Consider the following 22936-nt stretch of genomic DNA (forward strand, 5'->3'; position numbering starts at 1 on the left):
TGGGGGATTGAACCGCGGTCCCTGATGCTTTGCTAAGCTTGTTCTAAGTAGGTGCTTTAGACCACTGAGCCATCTCTCCAGCCCCACCAAGATCCTTACTTTTATACCTACTAAAATAAATTCTTGAAAACATCACATTAAATAAGATTTTCTTATGATTTTGTACATCTGTGTAAAAATAGGTGCTCTTTAATTAATATCTAGTTATTTTTATTTTCTATAAAAATATTGTAGAATATTTTTATGAGTTCTTTCTTTTTCTGTTGGTATATACTTTGAGTTTGTTGTGCTCTCTTGTAGTTTAGATGAACACTGAAACAAGTTATCTTCCATATTTGATTCACTATTGTTTGTGGCTGTTCGTTAGTTGAAAGTCAGTACTTAGAAATAGGCATTGGTGGGAAAGAAATTAGTTTTTTTATGGACTGGCACATTGGAAGATGGAGAGGGCAATTGTTTTCAAAGGCCCATCAGGGGAATCAGGGGCAAACAAGGTCTTGATAGGTAGGAGAAACAGTAGCTGGGGGCAGTGGATCAGGAGACTCCATGCTGATACATCCAAGCTTGATAACCACAGGCCTCGGGCTGTTTTTCTTTCTCTTCTTTGTTAGAACATCCAGTGATAATAATTCACCTTCCTCTTCTAGGTCAGTCTCTGTAATGAACATATTGTCGCCCTGCAAATTAATCTACATTTCTTACTTGGAGTTAAAGAATAGGATTAGCAAATTGTGCATTTTTTGTTAGATAAAGCATATTTTGTGTTATCTGAAGGTTGTCAGATATCCCCAGTTCTGTAAATCTGAAGAAAAGTTAATGATTAATAAGTTCAATGACTCCTGTCTTTTTAGCTTTATTTCTTAGAAATAATTAAACTTGCAATTTAAGATAGAGAACAAAGAATGAGAACAGAAAGCAACTTTTGCTGGAGAGTAATTTTAACCAGTTAGACAGCATTAGTCAGAAGTGCTGTCTACAGTGAAGCTAGTAGAAGACCAATATGTGACTTCCAAAATGAGTGATTTTAAAGTCAACTTTAAGCAAGTAGCTGGGCTTGGTGGCATATTCCTGTAATTTTAGCACTTAGGGAAGCTGAGGCAAGAGAACCAAAGTTTAGCCTAGCTAGGCAACATAACAATTTAGGGGCTCAGTACAAAGGCCCTAGGTTCAATTTCCAGTTAAAGAAAGAAAGAAAAAAAGAAGCAAGTGAAGCTACACAGTTTATTTAGATTTTTCCCTTCATTACAGTGTCTCCTATATTTATGGTCTGTATTAACTCCTACCCCTGTGTATGGTCCCATAAATGTAGTCTCTCATAACAAATGTGAAACCACTTTGGACAAGTTTTATTGATTATATGCATTTAGGTGAATAGGGACTTTCACTAACTTTTCATTTGGTCCAGGCTTAGTCCCTCATATGTTTCAACACTTGTCCCACTTCCTTTCCTTCCTGACTGATTTAAGGGTGTGATTCTATGGTATAAATGTACTTTGTCTCTATCTTGCTAAACTATATTGTTGATTACCACTCAGCTTAAATGTATGTTTTAGTCTTAGTTTTTGGTTTCTACTTTTTCAAATTATCCTGAAGAGACAGATAATGAGGTTAAGCTCAACTGCCTATGTTATAGAGTAATAATATCATTAAACTTCTCTTCTGAAGGGTTAACAACTTAAGTTTGCAGACCAAAAATTAGAGAAAAAGAAGGGCTGCAAGGACAGCCAACATTTTGGCTCTACTTAGGACATACGAGAACCTGTACTGTAACATCCTATAACTCAGTTATGTCCCAAATTTTCTGATCAAGGAGATTATGGGGCCACAGAGGAAAGTGATCAACGATGTAGAGTGTGCCTAAGGAGAATCACATGGAAAGAAAACATCCTCTCAGGCTTTCAAAGAAAGCAAATTGGTCAAGCAATGGCCGTGACTCATCCACATGGCTGACACTGACAAAGGATCTACAAACTGCAGTACAGGGTTTCAGGATAAATCCTGAGGGGATTTGACTGACCGTGTCAGATACAAAAGTTACATTTCTTGTTATTTAGGTCTTGCTTTATCTTGGTCTTAACCATCCAGCAGAAAAGTATAAAAACCAGGTATAAAAAGTAAAGCCATATTAATATGTTGAGCTGTAAAAGGCTCAAGTCAACAACTTCTGACATGCCAGTCCTATGAGTAACCCACTACTATTATGGACTACTGAACTGTATTAGATTATTTTGCTGAATTCATGTACCTACTATATTTAAATGGCAATGGCATACCAATCTCTGACAAAACTAAACAAAAAAAAGGGGATATAAATGAAGGACCATTTTGTATCTGTATATATAAAATAGGATAGATATACAGCTACTTTCTCTTAATTCAGTGAGAATAAAGATTTTTACTAATAGTATTTGGACAGGATGTCATGTCTACATCTTGTACTGTGAATAACTACTAAGAAGACAACAATATGCAAGGTATTAATTATTGAAACTGTCGTAATCTGTTTTGAAACTGTCTCATTGCTATTTGTTTCTCAATAAAATTAATAAAAAAATAAAAAACAAATCCTGAAGAAATGTGATTTAAAGTTGATATATTTTAGAAATATTCAAAAGTAACTTGAATACTAGACTTTAGTGTGAAGGTCCACAGATAGGAAATTATACTAATTTTTTTTTTTTTTTGCAGTACTGAGAATTGAACTTGGGACCTTGCACTTTACACTAAAATACTATTAATAGTATAGATAGAATTTTCTGATTTTAATTAATAAATGCTTTTTTTAAAAAAATACTAATATAAAGGTCAGGGTTTCTCTACAATAGAAACACTATAGGTAATGTGACATTTTATAAACTCTTTATTGCAGCTCCTGCAGGAGCCTATGGCCTTGTAGTAGCACCATCAGCAGGAACAGCCACAAGTTCCAGGACTGTCCTCTTCACTGTGGGGTCTCCTCCACACAGTGCCACAGCCCCCACTTGTACCCATATGGTCCTTCGAACAAGAACCACCTCAGGTGAGGAATGTTCAATCTGTAGGTAGTATTTTGGATGTAATATTGTACTTTAGACAAATTATTTACCTTCTTTGATTTCAGGTTTTTTTTAACCAGTGAAGTAAAAGTGACTTTTTTTCAAAAAGTTATAAGAAGTATACAAAGGAATGTTTGTGGGGGAAAAATATTGGTAAAGAAGTGATATATATTGTATATATTGCTATAAACATATTTTATAACTACTCATATGTAATACTTATTGTACTGCAAAGTATAATATAAATGTGGTCTCCATGAAGCAACAGCTATACATCTATAGTGCATCCCTGCTTACATGTTGGAGTCTTATTTTAATATTATTTAGCAATCCAACAAATTATTTAAAAATTATGTATTATTTTATTTTTTAGAAACTTAAGTTTTATTTTATTTTGCATTATACTTTAGATCTGTGTTTGCACTTAATCATATAAATATTTAGATTAATAGATATTTTTATTATCCATCAAGAAAGTATTGGGGTTAGATTTGAAATCAGCGTCTATTTTCATTGTCATATATGATATGCCCTGTGTCTTTTAGTTTTTCTTTTCTACATAGGTTGCTAATTAAGATATCAGATTAATAAACAAAAGATACAGGATGCTTTTCCACTAAAATATGCCCCCAGTCCTTTTTATTTTGAAACTTGATCTTATTTTGAGGTAAGTTTGCCTCACACTTGTGATCCTCTTGCCTCAATTTTCAGTGCCTCCATTATAGGCATGCAGTACCATACCCACTTGCAGCAACATTTTAAAAAATATAAGTGCTGAAGTTTTGTGAGATCTGTATGTTTTAGAAAGTAATGTGGCAATTCTTAGGAAGAGGTGTACAAATGTTTATAATATTTGATCTATAGTATTAGTCTGATTATGTAATACCATGTTGGGAGTACTTATCACATAGAAAACATTCAAAAGAAAGAGAAACTTTATTCATTTTGTTGCAGTGATATTTGTAATATGAAAAAAAATCAAATTGTATAAATGACCTCTGAAGCACTATGTATTTACTGAGTTTTATAATTATGAAGCCTGGGCCTGGGGAGATGGCACAGTAGAATAAGCGCTTCCCTGGCAAGCGCAAGGGCCTGAGTTCAATCCCCGGTTCCAGGGGAAAAAAAAAATTATGAAGTCCATGGAACAACAGAGAAATGTGTGTGATATGAATTTTAGAACAGACTTTAAGAAACCTGACTATGGTGATATCTATAAAATATGCATTAGACAAGGAAAAAGAGAAAATGGAATAATAACTTTTCATATGCTCAGATATATTGAGAAATCAGGGTCTCTTAAACATTTCCTTTATTACTTCAATGTTTTATTCAATAGATAAGAGAAGCATTAGGTGTGAAACCCCCTTTTAGCCTCACTTGGGGGCTATGCTATGTGTCCTGTTTCCTTGCAGTGGGGTCCAGCAGCTCGGGAGGCTCCTTGTGCTCTGCCACTGGCCGTGTGTATGTAGGCTCCCCACCTGGACCAGGCTTGGGGTCTTCCCCTCCGGGAGCAGAGGTAGCTCCCAGCCTGAGATATGTGCCTTATGGTGCTTCGCCCCCCAGCCTAGAGGGGCTCATTACCTTCGAAGCCCCTGAACTACCGGAGGAGACACTGATGGAGGTAAAGGAGATTGCAGTAGAATATTAACATAATGTTGATACAACATGAATTTTCTAGTGATGATGCAAGAGCTAAATTCATTTGAGTAGTTCAAAACTTCTTTCTTTTCTATTTTAAGAAATATTGATGGTATATTTTTAAAATCATGCTGTCAGTGACACTCATCCATAGCAACCTTTGGTTCTTCAGAAGTGACACGTATATAATGCATGTTCTTAAATGTTTTTATTCAAAGTTCTACTGTTTGTAGTATTTGTGAAAGTATAATCTTTACCCTATGATCAACTTTTATCTTCAAAGTTTTCTTCACAAAGTAAAAATAATGCACTTACATCTAAGTTTTAAAGTAGTGTACCATAATACCAGTTTAATCATTAAGAAATATACCAGCTGAAAAAACTATATATTCGTGTTTGTACATCAGGTCTTTTCCTTCACTAGATTCAGTTCTATGGAAAAAACATACTGTACACAATCTGAAATATGCTGAGAACAGATCTAGAACCAGAAAAGTTCATTTTATTATGATTTCAAAGCTATACCTGTTAAGTGTCTCATTCCTGACTCAAGGACAACACTCAGTGGAATAATATGTCTTGAGTCCCTGGCACTTGAATGTTAAACTTAGCCTGAGGTTTTAATTAAAATGATTAACTCTGTAAGCCAAAAGAACAAATTCTCCTTGTAAATTAACATTTCTACTTTATGTGACTAGAATAAATATTAAATTCTTTAAATAAGATTAAAGTATTACATGCAAAATTTTAGTACTCATTGTAGCAATTTTAGTGGTAATTTAGTACTAATTCCAAAAATATGTCCAATCCAATCTAAAGGTGGAAAACTGAATTTTGAGTTTTTTCAGTCTCCATCAAATAAGATATACATTCTGTTCTATATTCCAGCATATATTCAGTGTATTGGAACAGACAGAGAAACTTGCTAAAACTCCACTCTAGCAAAAACCAGCTTGCTCACGTTCTCTCCCCTCCCCGTTCCCTTTCTGCTCCCCTCCCCCCTCCCTCTCCTCCTCCCCCCTCATCTTTCCCATCTTCTCTCTCCCCTCTCCCCTCTCCCCTTCCCCACCCTCAACTGTTTTGCTATCATACCTCAGGCTGGACTGACCTTGAACTCAGTTAGGACCCTCCTATCTCAGCATGCTAAGTATTGGGATTAGAAGCATATGCTACCATGTCTGACACAGTTCTGATCTTTTAACCATAAAGAGAGTGCAAGACATTTTTAGTCTTTTTGGGATTTCAGAATACACTCATAACTAAAGGCAAACCTCAAAACTAATTTTATTTTTTTATTTTATTTTATTTTTCAAAACTAATTTTAGAATACCCATTTTTTAATTTTATTTTGTTATTTTTACTTAATTTATTTAATACAGGGTCTTGCTATACAGTTGAGACTCTTAGTGATCCTCCTGTCTTAGCCTCCCCTGTGCTGGGATTACAGGCATGTGCCACCTTATCCGGTTTCAGGGATAGCATGGCATGCAGTGCCAGGGATTGAACTTGGGTCTTTGCACTTGCCAGGCAGGCACTTAGACTGCTGAGCTATCTTCCCCAGCCCAAGGACACCCATTTTTAAATGACAGTTCTCAGAATGCTGTTATGCTTTATTGTGCTACCCTTTTTTAAATAAATAAAAAGGTGGAAGAAAATTAGAGTATTAGTATTAAAAAATTCACTGTTAACTGAAAAAATATCAGAAACTAAAATAAAGCATTTTTGAAATGATAAGTCAATATAATCCACTGAACTATTAAATGTGACTTAAGAACTGGTCATGGTAGCGTGCATCTGTAGTCCCAGCCACTTGAGACCAAAGCAGGAAAATCACTTGACCCAAAGAGTTCTAGGCCAGCCTGGTAGCCAGTCCTTATTTTACACACAAAAAGTGTGATTTGGTGGAAAGAGTATCCTTGCAATCTTGATGTCTATTTTGGCAGATCTTTCATTCACATACATTGATTTAATTGTTCACTTTTTCTCTCCATCTGGTAAAAGCACAATGACCTCCTCTCTTTACAGTTTGCTTATGTGTAGGTGCTCTGGTACATACAAGCAAATACATGCAAACAACTACATTTGGTTCACTTCTAGAATTTAAAAATCTTGGGGGCCCGGGGAGATAGCTCAGTAGAATAAGCGCTTGCTGATCATCCTGAGTTCAATCCCTGGTTCCACAAAATAAATAAAACAAACAAGCAAACAAACAAATAAAAATCTTGGGCCAGGGATATACCTCAGCAGCACAGCACCTACCTAGCAAGAGCAGGGTCCTGAATTTGATTCCTAGTACCCAATTTATTTATTTATTTATTTATTTATTATTTATTTTGGGCGGAACTGGGAACTGAACTCAGGCCCTTGCACTTGCCAGGGAAGTGCTTATTCTACTGAGCCATCTCCCCCGCTTCCAATTTAAAAACCAGTCAGTCTCCACAGTCTCCAGTCTCCATTGATTATTGTGACATTCATAAGTATGGGATAATAGAGTATACACAGAAATTCTTGGTATCAAATGTTGTAAGATACATTGTCTTTGCTGTAGAGAGAGCACACAGACACCTTACGCCATCTGAATGTGATGCTGATGTTCACCGAGTGTGTGCTGGACTTGACAGCGGTACGGGGAGGAAATCCTGAGTTGTGCACATCTGCTGTATCCTTATACCAGATTCAAGAGAGTGTAGTTGTGGACCAGATCAGCCAGCTGAGCAAAGACTGGGGGTAGGTGCCCTTTGTAGTTTATTTCTAGATTCTTCCTGTTTTCTGTAAACTTGCACCTTAGAAATTGGCATTGGTATCTACTGAAGATCACAGCTCATTAAAAGCTTCAGTGGAATCTCTTGAAAGTTATTTCATTATATAGATGTCTCTATATGAGCTGAGAGTTTATTGTGTGATCCTAGTTTTGCCTCTTTCCTATAAATTATACCGTTGAAGATACTTGTGACAAGGAGATTGTGAATTTTTATCTCAGTGTTTCTGTTGTATTCAAAATTTATACATCTTTCTCCAAGCCAAGTGTTCTCCCTTTAGGAGTTATATGTGCATTAAAAAAAGCTAGGAAAACATTCCCTTAGAAACACTATGAATGGTGGGCTGATCTGTGGTATGCAGTCTGGTGGGTTGATTGAAAAGATAACACTGTCCTCCTATCTTCTGGATGCAGGAGGGTGGAGCAGCTGGTGTTATACATGAAAGCAGCACAGCTGCTTGCAGCTTCCCTGCATCTCGCCAAAGCCCAGATTAAGTCTGGGAAGCTGAGCCCGTCGACAGCTGTGAAACAAGGTATGGAAGCAGATGGCAGCGTGAGGCTTCATGGCCCTGGAGTCACCCCTTCTCATCACACCAAGAGAAGAAATTTTTGAGGAGGAATATCTGTGTTACTCTGTTCTGTATAGGAGAAAAGGTGGCTGTTTTTTGGTTTTTCACCATTTACTGGTACAGAGAGAAGTCAGAAAGACTGTCTTTTCATACTGGAAAAATGATCATAGAACATGATCAACCCTTTCCTTTAGTGATCATGTGGTGTCACTTATATCAGAAGGAAAGATTTGTGTTGTTATGTTGTTATTTTAATGTTAATCAAATTAATGTTAATTCCCATCTTAACTTTTCCAGTTGTGAAAAATCTGAATGAGCGTTATAAGTTCTGCATTACCATGTGCAAGAAACTTACAGAGAAGCTAAATCGCTTCTTCTCTGACAAGCAGAGATTTATTGATGAAATCAACAGTGTAACTGCAGAGAAACTCATCTATAATTGTGCAGTGGAAATGGTAACTATTTTTAAGGTTTAACATCTTATAGCACTAGAGTACTTCCCTCTAACAGTGTCTTTTGAACATGTGCTTGACATTCTTTTTCAGAATATACCATCTGTCTTAAGATGCCTCTGAAGTCCCAAGTATTATAATTATCTCCTAAAGGAGTAATTGGACCTAACAACATTTAAGTAACACTCATTGCAGTTTAATGGACTTATTATAATTTTTAAATCAAGTACCATATTTAATAAAATTTTATTATACCTCCTGTTAAATCTTACTAATATTCAGTGTTATCTTTTTACAGTTTGCATCTAAAAGTATTGACTGGATCTGTTTATGCATTTTCTACTTAAGAAATTGGGGGGTGTTGGAGGTATAACTCATAGTGGAGTATTTGCCTAGGTACAAGGCCTTGAGTTTGATCCCCAGCATCACATGTATGTATGAATCAGCCAACCAATTAATTTTTGCTCAATAAAAGAAAAAGTACTACTTTGTTAACCAACATGCAGGTACTCAAAATTCCATTTACTGACTATTAAAATGTGGATATCAAGGAGGATCTGATTTTCTAATTGGTTGTAACATTGGAAATCAATTGTTTTCTCCTCTATAAGGAGGAAATATTGCTGTGAATTATAGATAAAAATAGGGACTGTTAAGTTAGAAAAATTTGGGGGCTGGGGAGATAGCTCAGTAGAATAAGTGCTTGCCTGGCAAACACAAGGGCCTGAGTTCAATCCCTGGTTCCACAAAAAAAAAAAAAAAAAATTTGGAAAAATTTTATTTATTGAGATGTTATTTTTACCATATTAATATATGATCTCCATTTATTTACTTTGAATTATACCGACATTACACTCTTATCCTTATTTAAAATAGTCATATGAAAATAAGTTTGGAGTATAAACTGATCAGAATACATTGTATGGTTCTAAACCATCGAAAAGAGTATTATACATTGTATCATTCTGATTTAAGACTTATAAGAATATTGTGCCTCCAAATAGCTCAGCAGATTGAAGCACCCTCAAGCAGGCGCAGGGGCTGGGGATTCAATCCCTAGGCCTGCCATGCCAGCCCCATCCCCGGGGTGCATCAAGATGGCAATTGAGACTGGGCGTGGTGGCACATGCCTATAATCCCAGCTCTTGGGAGGCTGTAAGCAGGGGGATCACTATGAGTCCGATCTAGTAGTGAGACCCTAAGTACCCTGTAGACCCTTCCCTAAAGTACAGGAAAAAAAAAAAAAGTCAGTTTAGAAGAGTTCTGATTTTGGGTAATGGCCCTAAGTATCAGAAGGCTGTGTTTAAATGTAGATCTTTTGTAGAAAGCTGCTTCTTTATATGGCTCATCCTGGGGAATTCTTTCAAATTTTATATAGTTCAGTGAACTATATCATTTCATTAAAATGTATTAATTTTAAAGCTATTTAAGGCTACATTGGCCCAGTAGACTTTTTATTCTAGGAAAAGTTGAGAATCTTCTTGCTTTTGTTGACTGGTTCCAGGTTCAGTCTGCTGCCCTGGATGAGATGTTTCAACAGACAGAAGATATTGTTTATCGTTACCATAAGGCAGCGCTTCTTTTGGAAGGCCTGACTAAGATTCTACAGGACCCTGCAGATATTGAAAATGTACATAAATGTAAGCTGACATATATAATAATTTCTCCTTATCTGTGGTTTTATTTCTCACAATTTCAGTTATGTAATATCAGCCAATATCTAAAAATATTAAATGAAAATTTCCAGAAGCATAAATTGGAAATTTTATTCTGTTTTGATTAGTAGCATGATGAAATCTTGAGCTATCTTGCTCTATTGCATCTGGGATGTGATTCATCCCTTTGTCTAGAACATCCACGTCAGTAAGTCACTTAGCAGCCATCCTGATTATCAGATTTGCTGTCTTGGTGTTGCAGTACTCATAGAGTTTAGTACAATCCATGATTTCAGGAATTCTCTGGGGATCTTGGGACTGCCCTTTGGGGATAAGTGGTAGATACTGATTCCAAATTCATTGTCTCCTACAGATATAGTAAAAAAATTTAATAGTTTATTGCCTGTGTTGAATCTTGGCTATCCAAGCTTGAGCAAATTACTGAAACTTTATTTGGGCTCAGTTTCTTTTATAAAACAGGATAACAGTGCCTACTTTCTAGAGCTGTGAGGATTAAAATATATCAAGCATGGATGACTTTTGTCATTTGTCTTAAGATTTCTTCACACTACTTTGTTGGCAAATATGTTCTAGTGTACATAGGAACATTGTTTTTATTATTAAATGTAACTATTTTAAGCCTTCTGGGCTTAGTACCTGAAAAATCCTATAAAGATCCCCTGTATTGTAGATTAAAGGTGGAGACTGATAACGTATCAAGATGCTATTATTATCTGTCAAATACAAGCCAGTACTCTTGTTTTTGAAGAGGAGGAGTGATAGATATCTTAGTGTACAATAGCTGTGCCACATTTTGTATAGCCTAGAAGATGGCTGTCCTAAAATTATTTGTATTTTTGTAAGCAAGCTAGCTATTAAAATCTAAATGTTCAAGGGCCGGCCAGATACCTCAGCAGACTAAAGTACCTGCTTAGGCAGAGCACAGAGGCCAGGGTTCAATCCCCAGGGTACCGTGCCAGCCCTGCCCCTGCAGAACACTCAGACTGTGATTGAGACTGGGCATGGTGGCACACACCTGTAATCTCAGTGCTTGGAATGCTGAAAACAGGAGAATCACTACTGAATCCAGTGTATATAGTGCTTGCCTGGCAAGTGCAGGGTCCTGAGTTCAGTCCCCAGTAACGCAAAAAAAAAAAAAAACCAATTTACGTAATGAGATCCTATACACCCTATAGACCTTGTCTTAAATTCATAAATAAATAAAATCTAAATGTTCTCTGTGTGACATGTGTATCTATTTAGCACTTACTAGAAATCCTGTGTAACCTGTCCTACCAGAAAGAGGAAAAGGTATTTGCTTTCTGTTAACTCTGGGACAAAGATAGTATAGAGATAATGATGTCAGTGGAGTTGCTTGGTTTTGAGAACATAGTTTTTATGACTTTAATTTTTTATTACTTTGATTCTAGATAAATCTAGCATTGAAAGAAGATTGTCAGCACTCTGCTGCAGCACTGGGACTGTGTGAGCAGCTGGCTTGCCTATGGCCTGTGTGGGAGCATGAGGTGATACATTTGGGAGTACCACTCATCCCTGTCACCCATTCCCAGGAAACTATAGTTTCTTAACTGGTGACTACCAAAGAATAAGCAGCAATTTCAAGAAGGAAAACAATCCAAAAACTACATGATAGAAAATCCACCTTTTTGAAGAAGTCACTCCCCTTTCCCATTTTTCTTTTTAGAAGCAGAAGTAAAAGTATTCCACATGGCTCCAAATTTGAACCTGGTAAATAAATATACTCTAACTACTAGAATTATCATTACAGTTATTCTTACAGATAATTAAAGCAAGTGGCATTCTGTCCAGCTCACAGAGTGGTGTAAAATTTCATGTTTGCTGAGGTGTATACAAGCAAGGAATCTACATCTCACCAGGCAGTTTGATACTTGGTGTGAGTTGGTCTGAATCTCTGAGCACGTATCGTCAGACAGCTCAGGAAGAAACAGCTTAAGAAGAAGCAAAAGATGGCTGTTGGAGGAAATTTTGAAATCTTCCATTTGATCTTATATGGACACATGTTAATCTTCCAAAATCTTTCGTATTGCACTAATTTATTAAACAATTGTGTATTGGATTTTGCAATTTAAAACTAATGGAGGAATAGTGGACTTGTTTAAAATATTTTACTTGATTATATACATATACACCCTTTGCAGAATTCATATATAATCTCTATTGAACTTTCAGATGGTCAAAACTTGTGTTCATGAGAACCTTTGCATTGTTTTTACATGTTTATTGACACCAACAGATCCTCTCAATAATATTTTGTGTTGCTGATTGTTTGCTTTTGTTTGCATTTTTTAGTGTGCATGCATTGATGTGCATTGATGCCTGTGACCTTAGGTGTATTAAAGGCTAGGTTTATTTGGGCAGTATTAGAGCAACTATCATGAATGCAGAGATACTCTTGAGAATTTTCAGAGTCAAAACAAAGTGGTTATTAAAGGCTTGTTAGTGATGTGGAGTCTCTACATGCAATTACTGAAAAAGGAGGTTTGTTTTCTCTTAAGACAAAGGCAACTGTCTCCAGCCTAATGTATAACTTTTTAATGTTAATCCTGAGAGTTCACCAAATAGCTACTCATAGAAAATGCAGGCAGTTAACTTTATGTCCCTCTGGGAACAGTTCCTACATTGTATATTGTTTGGTTTCTTTACCTTACCTGCTTGAATACTTGAATAAAGAATTTTACCAGTTTTAATCCATTTATTTTAATCCTTTTACCTAAAATAATCTGAACTCTTGACAGTTGCACAAAGAAGCTCTTTGGCATTACTCTAATTTTAGTGTACTGATAGAAGCAAATAAACAAATATGTTTTTTCTTTACTTTGACAAAATAATGTAATTTTAACCTTATTTATCTTTATGAAATTCCAGCAGTTAATTTGAACATTTGTTTATATGATGTTTGTATTTTTTAGGTCTTTAATACAGTGTTTCTACCTCTCATTTGTAACTGCATGCATTATTCTTGAAACTGGGTAAAACTCACTGAATCATTGTGTTTGCCTTTTTATTATTGCCTATATAAATGTATATTAAGGTAAAATAAAACTGACAGTGTTTCTAGGTTATAGTTGAGTCCATATTACATGGCTTGTCGAGTCAGATACTTCTTCAGTGAGCCTGGAGCCTTGGCTATTAATATCCTTTGTCTCTGGTCCTTTCCCATGATTTATGATTCTGGGTGACTGTCTTGCAGGCTTCCATAAACTTAAGACTTTCATGATGAACCTTGCATTAGTATTTTGTATAACTCTTAGAGTTTATTGCAATTCCATTCATCTTCTCTCAATTGATCTTCCATGTGGGCAGGTTTGTCATAGCTCCTTCTCTTTCATGTTTTTTACAGGATGAAATGGGTTCAAAGGGGTGGGTGATTGGTTTGAAGTCAAGAACTAGGCAAGTGGTCAAGCTATACTTTGTAACTTCCAAGCTCTCTTCTTCCTCCTGTATAATAAAGGTCTTGTGGTAGATGGTATGTGTAAAATAGTGAAGTCTCAGCAGCAGAAAATGAATTGTAAATTCATGAGTACTGGTTCTGATTCTACTTCCCTTATCAAGGCTGATTGTTTTAAGAGATTTTTGCCTTGGTTATAGCAATAATAAACAAGTGCTTTATGTTTCCATGAGTATGTTTTAAATTTCATATCATTTATTTCATAAAATGGAAGTGGACCTGTCCACATGTTTGTGGATTAGCACCTATATTCAAGTCATAGCCTAGAAGATTATTTACGATTTGAATGTAAACAGAAGAATTATCAGTGAATTTGCTAGTTGGCTATTCTGCTATAAGAATTTGCTTTAGGGCTGGGGATATAGCTCAGTGGCACAGTGCCTGCCTGGCAAACACAAGGTTGTGAGTTCAATTCCCAGTACCAAAAAAAAAGAATGTTACCTCTGCTGGACTTGAAGGCATGCTCGTGTCATAGTTTTTGGTTTTGTTAGTTTTTCTCACAGTCCCACACTTCCTCCCCTCTACTGAAAGGAATAACCAGACCACATGGGAGTCAGACATTGGAACTTGGGAAAAGGCTGTTGTTGGGATGGGTACCTTAATCTCCAAGGGTAGGAAGTTGGATGCAGGAAACATGACATGGAGTGGGTCCTCCAAACCAGTGGATCTGAGACATAAGGTCTCCATGCTTCCTGCTTGTATGGTGAGGGCATCCTGTGGCAGCCATTCTGTACCTGCTTTAGGTCTAGAAGGATGACTCCTTCCCTCCAGCTCATCCCTATACTGAGGCTTCCTTTACTCAGCCGGCATGTACTGCAGTTGCTTCTTTCCTCATTTGGAACACTATAAAAACGGTGATACACAGTTTTGATCAGTGTAAAAACATTTAATGAAAACTGATGACTCACTTATGTCTTGAAGTCCCAGGGTCCCATCCATCTGTCCGTCTCCCCACTCCCACCCCCCACCCCCTCTGTGGAGCTGTTCTGTCCTTTAGTAGTCAGAAACAGGAGCTTCAAAAGACCTCTTATTAGGCTGGGAGACAGAGGAAGTTAAGTTGGACATACTGGATATGAGGGCATGGACTCAGATGCTGAAAAATCCTTGAGGGGTTTTGGTGGGAAGCTTCACACTTGATGTATGCTCCCTCCTTGTAGCTTCTGTAAATAGTGTTCTTTCTGGAATAAAATGTTGATTGGGGTTTCCATATGAGGACTTTTTGGTGGGGAGCACCTGCTTCTCAGAGAACTTGATTTGATCCCACTTGATGTGTGTATCTTAGCAGTACCTCTGCCTGCTACTTTTCTTTAATTTTAATTTTAATGTATTTGGTACAGGGTCTCATTGTGCAGCTCGGACTCAGTGATCCTTCTGTTTTCAGGCTCCCAGCGCTGGGATTACAGGTGTGCACCACCAGTGGCTGACTCAGCATGCCTGGGAGCGGGGCTGGCACGGCATGTGGTGCTGGTGATGGAACCCCAGTCTAAATAGGCGCTTGGTTCTCTGAACTATCTCGCTGGCTCTTCTGCCTACTTCTAGACAACCTTTGACTATTTACTTCTGAGTCCTAGACCCTTCAGGCTGTAGCCATGCAGGCTTACTAGTCTTTAGCAATCCCTTTCTTGTTTACCACACAAAGCTTTTGTGAAAATATGATCTTTGAGGGAGGAGTTAAGATGAATCAGAAAACTGTGAGAATTTATTGCCCTAGAAAAGCACTACGTACAGGAAAACTGTGACCATCCATCCCCCCAAATCTCACATCATTGTGAGAGGTGAAGCCCAACAGGTCAAGGCTCAGTGTGGATTCAGCAGTCACACTGTAGTGCAGAAAGCAACAGGAACTAAAATCCCACTGCTTTTGTGACGTCACATAGTACCCAGCAGAGGCTGTGCGGGGAATTGGCCACAGAGCAACAAACAGCCCTTTGGAGCCCCTGCCTATGGTCCTCAGTGAGACTGGGTCTGGTGTGCTGTATAGGTAGAATTATCTCTGGTTTACCCTCATAGAACCCCTCTCAGCCCAATTTTTTTTTCTCAGCCCATTTAGTGTGTGCTATGAAGATACTTGTTAGTGAACATGTCCTGTTTTGATAGCTCTTGCTGTGTCAATAGAGTTTGTGCAGCTGACAAGCCTGGACCAGGAGGCTGCAGGCTCAGGGTGGCCTGGAGGCCACTCTGTCTATGCACTGTGCACACGTGTGTGCAGGGCAAGGCCCTTTTGCCATATGACCTGAGTACAACTCCAGATAGTCTGCAACCTCAAGAAACATTCCAGCTCTTACACGACTGTCGTATGTCATTAGGAGATGTCAGCAGGAACTGTTCTGCATCTCCTTTGGAGATTCTGTGGCTCAGTTTGGCAGCAAGACTTTAGGAGTCCAGTTGGCCCCAATCTCAGCTCTACCCCCTTTAAGTATTTGCTGTGGGCAATTTTCTCAACTTATTTATCAAATGGGAAAGAGTTCCCATCTCATAGAACTGAAGAGAGAATGAGGTAAGTTAGTGAACAAGGAAATAAAGGCACCTATGAATGTAACAGTCAGTGGTGCCTGCTGCTACAAGGGTTACCACTCTGAAGCTCCTCTTATTCTATTGAAGGGAAGATTGGTTTGGGGCAAGCTTTGCCTAGGGCTTCCTGGAGCAGTGTTCACTCTGGCTGGACAGCAGCTGTAAGGACTGCAGAAAAGCTTCCTTTCCACAGCTTCCCCGCTCCTGAGGTTTAAGTCTAAAATGTCAGCCAGAAGAGTCATATGCTCAGAGGGTGTTTAGAAAGTGATCGGATGATGAGAGAGCTGCACTCTCTCATACATTGATGAGTTATTGCAAAATTTGCTGTCAGGAGGTGGGGCCAGGTTATAAGTGAGTCACTTGGGGCTCAACCTAAAGGTTGTGTTCTCTCTAATTCCTCCCTTGTAACTTTCTCCTTCCTGGATGTTGTTAGATGAACAGCTTTCTTTCCCTAGGCTCTCCCACCATCCCCTTTTGGTATGTTGGCCATAGACTGAATCCAGTAAAACTGAACCAATATAAATCTCTCCTTTAAGTAGGTGATGTCAGGTATTTTGTCCCAGGTATAGGAAAACTGACTGAAAACTCGTAGCTGGGCATTAGGCCTCTTAATTTGCCTTGTAGATCAGTTTGGCTGTTCCTATGAAATGTTTCAGCCTAAGAGTACTTCCTCTGATCCTTACAACAACCCTTGTTCATTTTACAGATGGAAAGAGTCATTTCTCTGAGAGAAGCCACGCAGCAGGATGGTGGTGGGAGCAGCCTTAGGGAAAGGGGTTGGACCCACAGAGCATGGGATGGGAGCCTTGCCCACAGCTCAGAGCTCTGCACCAACTCATCCTCAGAAGTCCCAGCACTCACTCCCATCTTCTAATACTATTTTTGATAATAGAAAGGAAAGAGAGAAGAACTTTTGCCCTTTGGTGCCTACATGACTCCTGTTGTACCCATCTACTGCCCACCTAAAAGCAGTTGGAGTTGGAAAAGTGGGTGAGGGTAGGTAGTGTCTGTGCAGCCCGCTTGGATCTGGGGCCAAAGTCTAGGAGTACAAGGCTGTAGAAGCAGCCCTGCTTCTCCCAGTTAGAAGGGTTTCTGGGGCATCCAGCTAGCCCACTTGGAGGCTCCCCCACCTTGGGCTGGGAAGTAATCCCATTGGCCCGTAGAGGAATTCCTGCTGTGGCAGGTGGGGCGGACTGTTTCCTACTCAGTGCCTTAAATTAGGGTTGTAAAGTAAATTTGCAGTTTTTAGGGCAAACCCAGAATATCTTGAAGATGAGTTTCTTCTCCCCCCTCTACCCCCAAAACTTTTACTTTCTGAAAAGGAAAACAGAAGCCCTGGGGAGAAATTTTCTAAACTTAAATATGAAAATACACGAAAGAGATGATTTAAATGCATTCACAGCATTATGAGAAGGTAAAGCTTAAAAGTTTATGTGCAGTAGAATAACAAGTTTTCTTTTCGTGTCTCATCAGATCTCGAAAATGGAAATTACCATGTGGGGATAGAATTTAATTTTTTTCTCCATATTTTAGGGAAGGGTCTACAAGAGTGTTCAGGGTCTCACTACTAGATCAGACTCAGTGATTCTCCTGTTTACAGCCTCCCAAGCCCTAGGATTACAGGCACGCACCACCACACCCAGTCTCAATTTTCGTCTCAGCCCCGGGGGCAGGACTGGTGCTGGCACGGCTCTCTGGGGATCAAACCCTGATCCCTGTGTTGGCCTAAGCAGGTGCTTTAATCCTCTGAGCTATCTATCCAGCCCTTCTTGCAACTTTTCACCCATTGTACTGAGAAAAGCACTTGTAGGACAGCATGTATGTACATGTACAAAGCACATGTACAAATAAATGGATGTCAAAATTTTTATTTTTTAAAGAATACAAAATAATAAAAAATTCTTCCAGTTTTCATCTAATATGAAGTATTTTAAATTTTTTCATTCACTTTGGAATGTGCATTTCAGAGCATGGTGGTGCATGCCAGGTGTAGCGGCATATGTTTGTAATCCCAGCACTCAGGAGGCTGAGGCAGGAGGATCACTTTGAGTTTGACACCAGCCTGGGCTACATAGCGAAACCTTGTCTCAAAAACAAAAACTGCAAACTATTCTTACTGACCATACAGCAGCAGTCAGTGGCCCAGACCTGGGATCTGGACGTTAATTTTTTTATCAGCACCAAGACTCAGAAGGAGATAGATGCCTGGGATGCAAAGAACAGAGATACATCCACAGAGTCCATGGAGCAAGCTTTCCTGGCCCACCTGAAGTGTCCAGTGGATCCAGTTCATCCAGAAGAAGGAAGCAGTATTAGAAATAGGGTACAAGTTTTGCTTTGAAGCAGAATTTATTAAACTGTTAGTAAATTTACAGAATACAAATGTTTTCCAATTCTCTGGGGATATTTGGGGGAACTTTCTTTCAGCTCTTGGTCTTGAGCAAGTCACCTTACTTTCCTGGGTCTTTTTTTTTTTTTTTTAATGAAGGAAGATAAAAAAAAAAAGTACCTCTTACTACAATTTGTAAAGAAGACGCTCTTTGCACAATGCTTGGTACTTAACATGTAGTAATGGTGGTAGTTTTTGCTTCTACAGTCACGTGCTATTCACCAGACAATGGTAGACACATATGATGGTGGTCCCATAAGGTTATATCACCTCCTGATGTTGCCAGCATCTTAATGTCTTAGTTTGTATAAGTACAGTTTATTATGTTCACACCATGACCAAGGCACCTACCTGCACATTTGTTAGAATGTATACCTTCTTTTAGTGGTGTATGACTATATTACTAAAAATAAGCAAAGTTAGAAATGCTCCCTTCTGGGTCAGGCTTGGTGCCTGTTTTCCTAGAAACAGGATCTAAATTGTTGAAAAGAAACATCCATTTCTAGACAGGGTGCTAGGGTGGCTGATCTATACAGGGATAAGGAATGGGTCGATTTTTCAAAACCAAGTCCAAGCAGCTTCCTTTTGCCAGAACCTTAGGGCTATCCTCTATAAATATATTGGCTCTACTTAACCTTTTTTTTTTTTTTTTAATGTATTTAGTACAGGATCTACAGGATCTCACTATGCAGATTGGACTCATAGTGATCTTCCTGTTTTTCAACTTCCCAAGTACTGGGATTACAGGCACGCACCACCACGCCCAGCCTCAGTCACCATCTCAGCGTGTCCCAGGGGCGGGGCCTGCACAACATGCCCAGGATCAAACCGTGGTCCCTGCGCCTGCCTAAGCAGGACTTTAGGCTGCTGAGCTATCTGGTTGGCCCCTCTATTTAACCTTTTAAAACTATAAGATATCCATTTTAACCTCTGTGTGTTTGCAAATGAAAATAGTCTCCTTTCACTGTCAGTGGCAGCCACCAGCTCCTCAACACAACTCCCTACTTTAAGGCCTCTCTGCCTTGGAGAAGGTAGGGCCTAATTCCTCCCTACCTGTCTGTCCCCAGGCCTGGGCTGCCATGGAGGAAGAACAGCCGGTGGGTCCTATTGGTATCAGCGTAGGGTGTTTGCCCCCAACAAAGACAGGTTGTGCAGTGTCCCCTGGCACTGTAAGGAAATTATTCTGAAGGGATTGTTTTTCATGGATCCTTTTGACAATCTTGTGAAATCTGCCCACCTTGTCCCAGTGTGGGGACTTCAACCCCTAGAAACCCTCTTTCCTTCCTAAGAGGACCAGTATGGAAAGGCAGGTCCTCCACAATCCTCCCCTCCTCCACCTGCTCTCTCTACCCAGCATTCTTTTTTTTTTTTTTTTTCCTTCCTCGAATGCCTTCAGGGCACTTTTGGCCAGCGGGAGAGTTGTGAGGTTCGAACTCCAGGAACCTGAGGCTGACAGCTTTGTGGAAGCAGCCACTGAAAGGACTGAGCTAGGGCCAGGCCCCCACTACCCAGCATTCTTCCACTGCCACATGAGGCTGAGGTAAACCTTGGACCAGAGAAAAGGACAGAAAGCTGGGATTCCCGGAAGGAGAAGAAGGGTCCTAGGGAGTGCAGGGTTCACCAGCAGAGGTGCTGCCCTTAACAGACCTCTCCTCCCCCAGCTCAGTGGGCAGTGGACCTATATCCTCATACTGTTGACCTCCTTAAGCCTGCTGCAGACTAGAAAGATTTCCTTCAGCCCTTTGCCTGACTTCCTGTGTAGATCCTAGGGGGCCAGAGGGAGGCTCTGAAAGAGGGGGAGAGGAAAGGGAGAAGAACATAGGAGAGAAGGGAGGGGGAGGGAGGAAAAGGTAGAACCTTTTCTCACCACAGCATCTGCAATTGCATGGACTCTGCTGGGCAAGGGATTCCCTCTGACCCTAAAGCAATCAAGAGGCTCTGGGGATCCTCCCGTGGTGTTTCCTGGATTTATGATCTGAGGGTGGTCAGGAAGATCCCACATTTCACAGGCATTCACGGTAGGAAGGACCAGCTCCCCACTCAGTTGCTCTGACAGTGGGCCTGGAAACCCCTTGCTTCACTGTGGAATTAAAAGTCATTAATTTAGGGCTTGGAGTTAGTTCAGTGGGAGAACAGTGGCCTAGCACTGGTGCGGCCCTCGATTCCATCCCCAGAAGCTCAAAGAAAAAACTACCTGATTGAAAATAGCAAGTGTTGATCAGGACATAGAGGAATTAGAACCCGCGTGCACTCTTGGTGGGCATGTACACAGTTCTGGAAAATAGTGTTGTTATTCCTTTAAAATTAGAATTACCGCATGATGTAGAAGTTCCACTTCTGGGAACATATCTAAAGGAACTGAAAGCCGGGCCTTGGAGAGATACTGGCACTCCCAAGCTCACAACAGTCACAAAGTGAAGGCTGCCCAAGGGTCCTGGACAGAGAGAGGAATGGGCAAGTAACATACAATGTAGCTGCACAGTAAAACACAATTCAGCTGTAAGAAAAACCAGGATGAACCTTAAAGACATTATGCTGAGTGAAAGAAACCAGTTGTAAAAGGACCAATAGTCAGCAATTCTGCTCCTGTGACGTCCCAAGGGCAGTCAAATCCACAGACATGAAAGGTAGAAGGGTGGTTGCCAGGAGCTGGAGGGGAAAGGGTGGGAAACTAGTGTTGAAGAGATGCAGAGTTTCAGTTTGGTAAGACGAAGGAACTCTGGAGGTGGTGGTGGTTTTGAACATACAACAATGTGAATGCACTTAATGCCACCAAATTATAGAATTTGTACAATTTGGTAAAATGGTAAATTTGACATTATGTATATTTTACAATAAAAGAATAAAATTAAAAGGGTATACATGAAAACTAGGAGAGTTGTTTTCCTGTGTTAGTCCTCAGTTCCACCAAGGGCCATGCCTATCTCACAAATAGGTAAGTTGTGAGAGAACCTAAATTTTCCTCAAATTTCCTAAGGGCTAGAGAAGGGGGTCTTGCCCAGGGTCCTAATGGTTCCCAATACCTTCAGAAACTTCTAGAAAATGGGCAGCAAAATCTTATTTACTTCGTGATTCCAGATCCCAAGCTTTTGTAAATATTAGATGCTCAAAAAATCAAATGAAGTCGAACTAAACTATACTGAGCAAGTAAATATAGTTTGAGGGTTTTTTTTTTTTTTTTTTTTTTTTTTTTTTAGTTCTAATGGATGATACAATACTTTGAAATGAATAAGTTTCCTCTTATGACACCCAAGGAAAGAACAACCATGCAGAAAGCTCTGATGACCTGTTTCATTTCTGAGAAGGTGCACTCCAAACCCATCTCAGCTGGGCTTTGAGCATCCCAGACTGGCTAACAATTCATGAGTTACTTGCAGGCAGGCAGCCAGCTCTGCAGTAGAAACCCAAGACAGCCTTTTTCCTTAGCCAGAACCATTGAAACCCAGGGTCTCTGAGGATTCTCCTTGATCAGTTCGAAGTGTGGAAAACACTAAAATCTATGAAACTAAAGCTTCATGACTAGCCATAATTTGGAAAACAAAAATTATGTGGAAAAAATGAGACATGATATGACTGGTGATTTTAAAGTCAGATGACCTCAATCAAATATGTTTTTTGAGAAATGAGCATACTAGTGAATTTTACCTTTATTGGGAGAAAACTAAAATGAATAACTTTGATAAGAACAGATGTGAAACATGATATACTTGTATTTTAAATAGCAGAAGCAAACATAGTTCATGATAATTCTGAAAATTGTTATTCGGAGACTGGCCAGATAGCTCACCAGGTTAAAGCGCCTGCAAGCAGAGACCATGAACACCCTGTACAAACTCCCCTAAAAAAAAAATTGTTATTTAAATAAGGTAAAGAGGCCAGCCAGATAGCTCAGGGAATTAGAGCTCCTGCTTAGGCAGACACAGGGGTCGGGGGTTCAATAGACAGCTATTGAGACTGGGCGTGGTGGCGCCCACCTGTACTACCAGCACTTGTGAGGCTGAAAAACAGGAAGACAAGTCCAATCTGTGTAGTGAGACTATATAGACTCCTTACTAAATACATTTTAAAAAAAAGATAAGCTAAAGAAAAAAATTAATATCGGCCCTTTGCAATATTCTGACCAAAAATTATAGGTATTACATGTATGCAACTTGAGATAGACAGACAGGGAGACCTTGGAATGATGGTCACTCACAGGGCACAAATGAAGCCAGTTGCTGGGAAAAATAACTCTCTGCTGGAGTCCACATACCCTGAAAGAGATGGCAAACGCACTGAAGACCTGAAAGTGGTCAGTTAGAGTACAGAGGATAATTTTAATCTCTATTTTTCAAAAATGCTGAATGGAGCCATGTGAAGCGGTACACTTCTGCAATTCCAGCACCCTGGAGAGGTAGGCAAGAGCATCACCTGTCTGAGGCCAGCCTAGACAATTT

The 22936-nt window shown here is 39.3% G+C and overlaps 1 protein-coding gene across 2 annotated transcripts in view; it reads left to right on the plus strand.

Moving 5' to 3' along the window:
- The window catches only part of Ulk2 (unc-51 like autophagy activating kinase 2), a 113740-nt gene extending 99973 nt beyond the window's left edge, over window positions 1–13767 (plus strand). For both annotated transcript variants that reach the window (XM_004646376.3, XM_023706610.1), the window contains exons 21-27: window positions 2870–3019; window positions 4451–4659; window positions 7225–7403; window positions 7849–7967; window positions 8301–8458; window positions 9960–10095; window positions 11541–13767. In XM_004646376.3, coding sequence (XP_004646433.1) covers window positions 2870–3019; window positions 4451–4659; window positions 7225–7403; window positions 7849–7967; window positions 8301–8458; window positions 9960–10095; window positions 11541–11599 — 1010 coding nt within the window. In that variant the 3' untranslated portion in view covers window positions 11600–13767. The remainder of the gene's footprint in view (window positions 1–2869; window positions 3020–4450; window positions 4660–7224; window positions 7404–7848; window positions 7968–8300; window positions 8459–9959; window positions 10096–11540) is intronic.
- The last annotated feature ends 9169 nt before the right edge of the window (window positions 13768–22936 follow it).

This window comes from Octodon degus, unplaced genomic scaffold, assembly GCF_000260255.1.
Source record: "Octodon degus isolate 3935 unplaced genomic scaffold, OctDeg1.0 scaffold00266, whole genome shotgun sequence".
Taxonomy (NCBI): Eukaryota; Metazoa; Chordata; class Mammalia; order Rodentia; family Octodontidae; genus Octodon; species Octodon degus.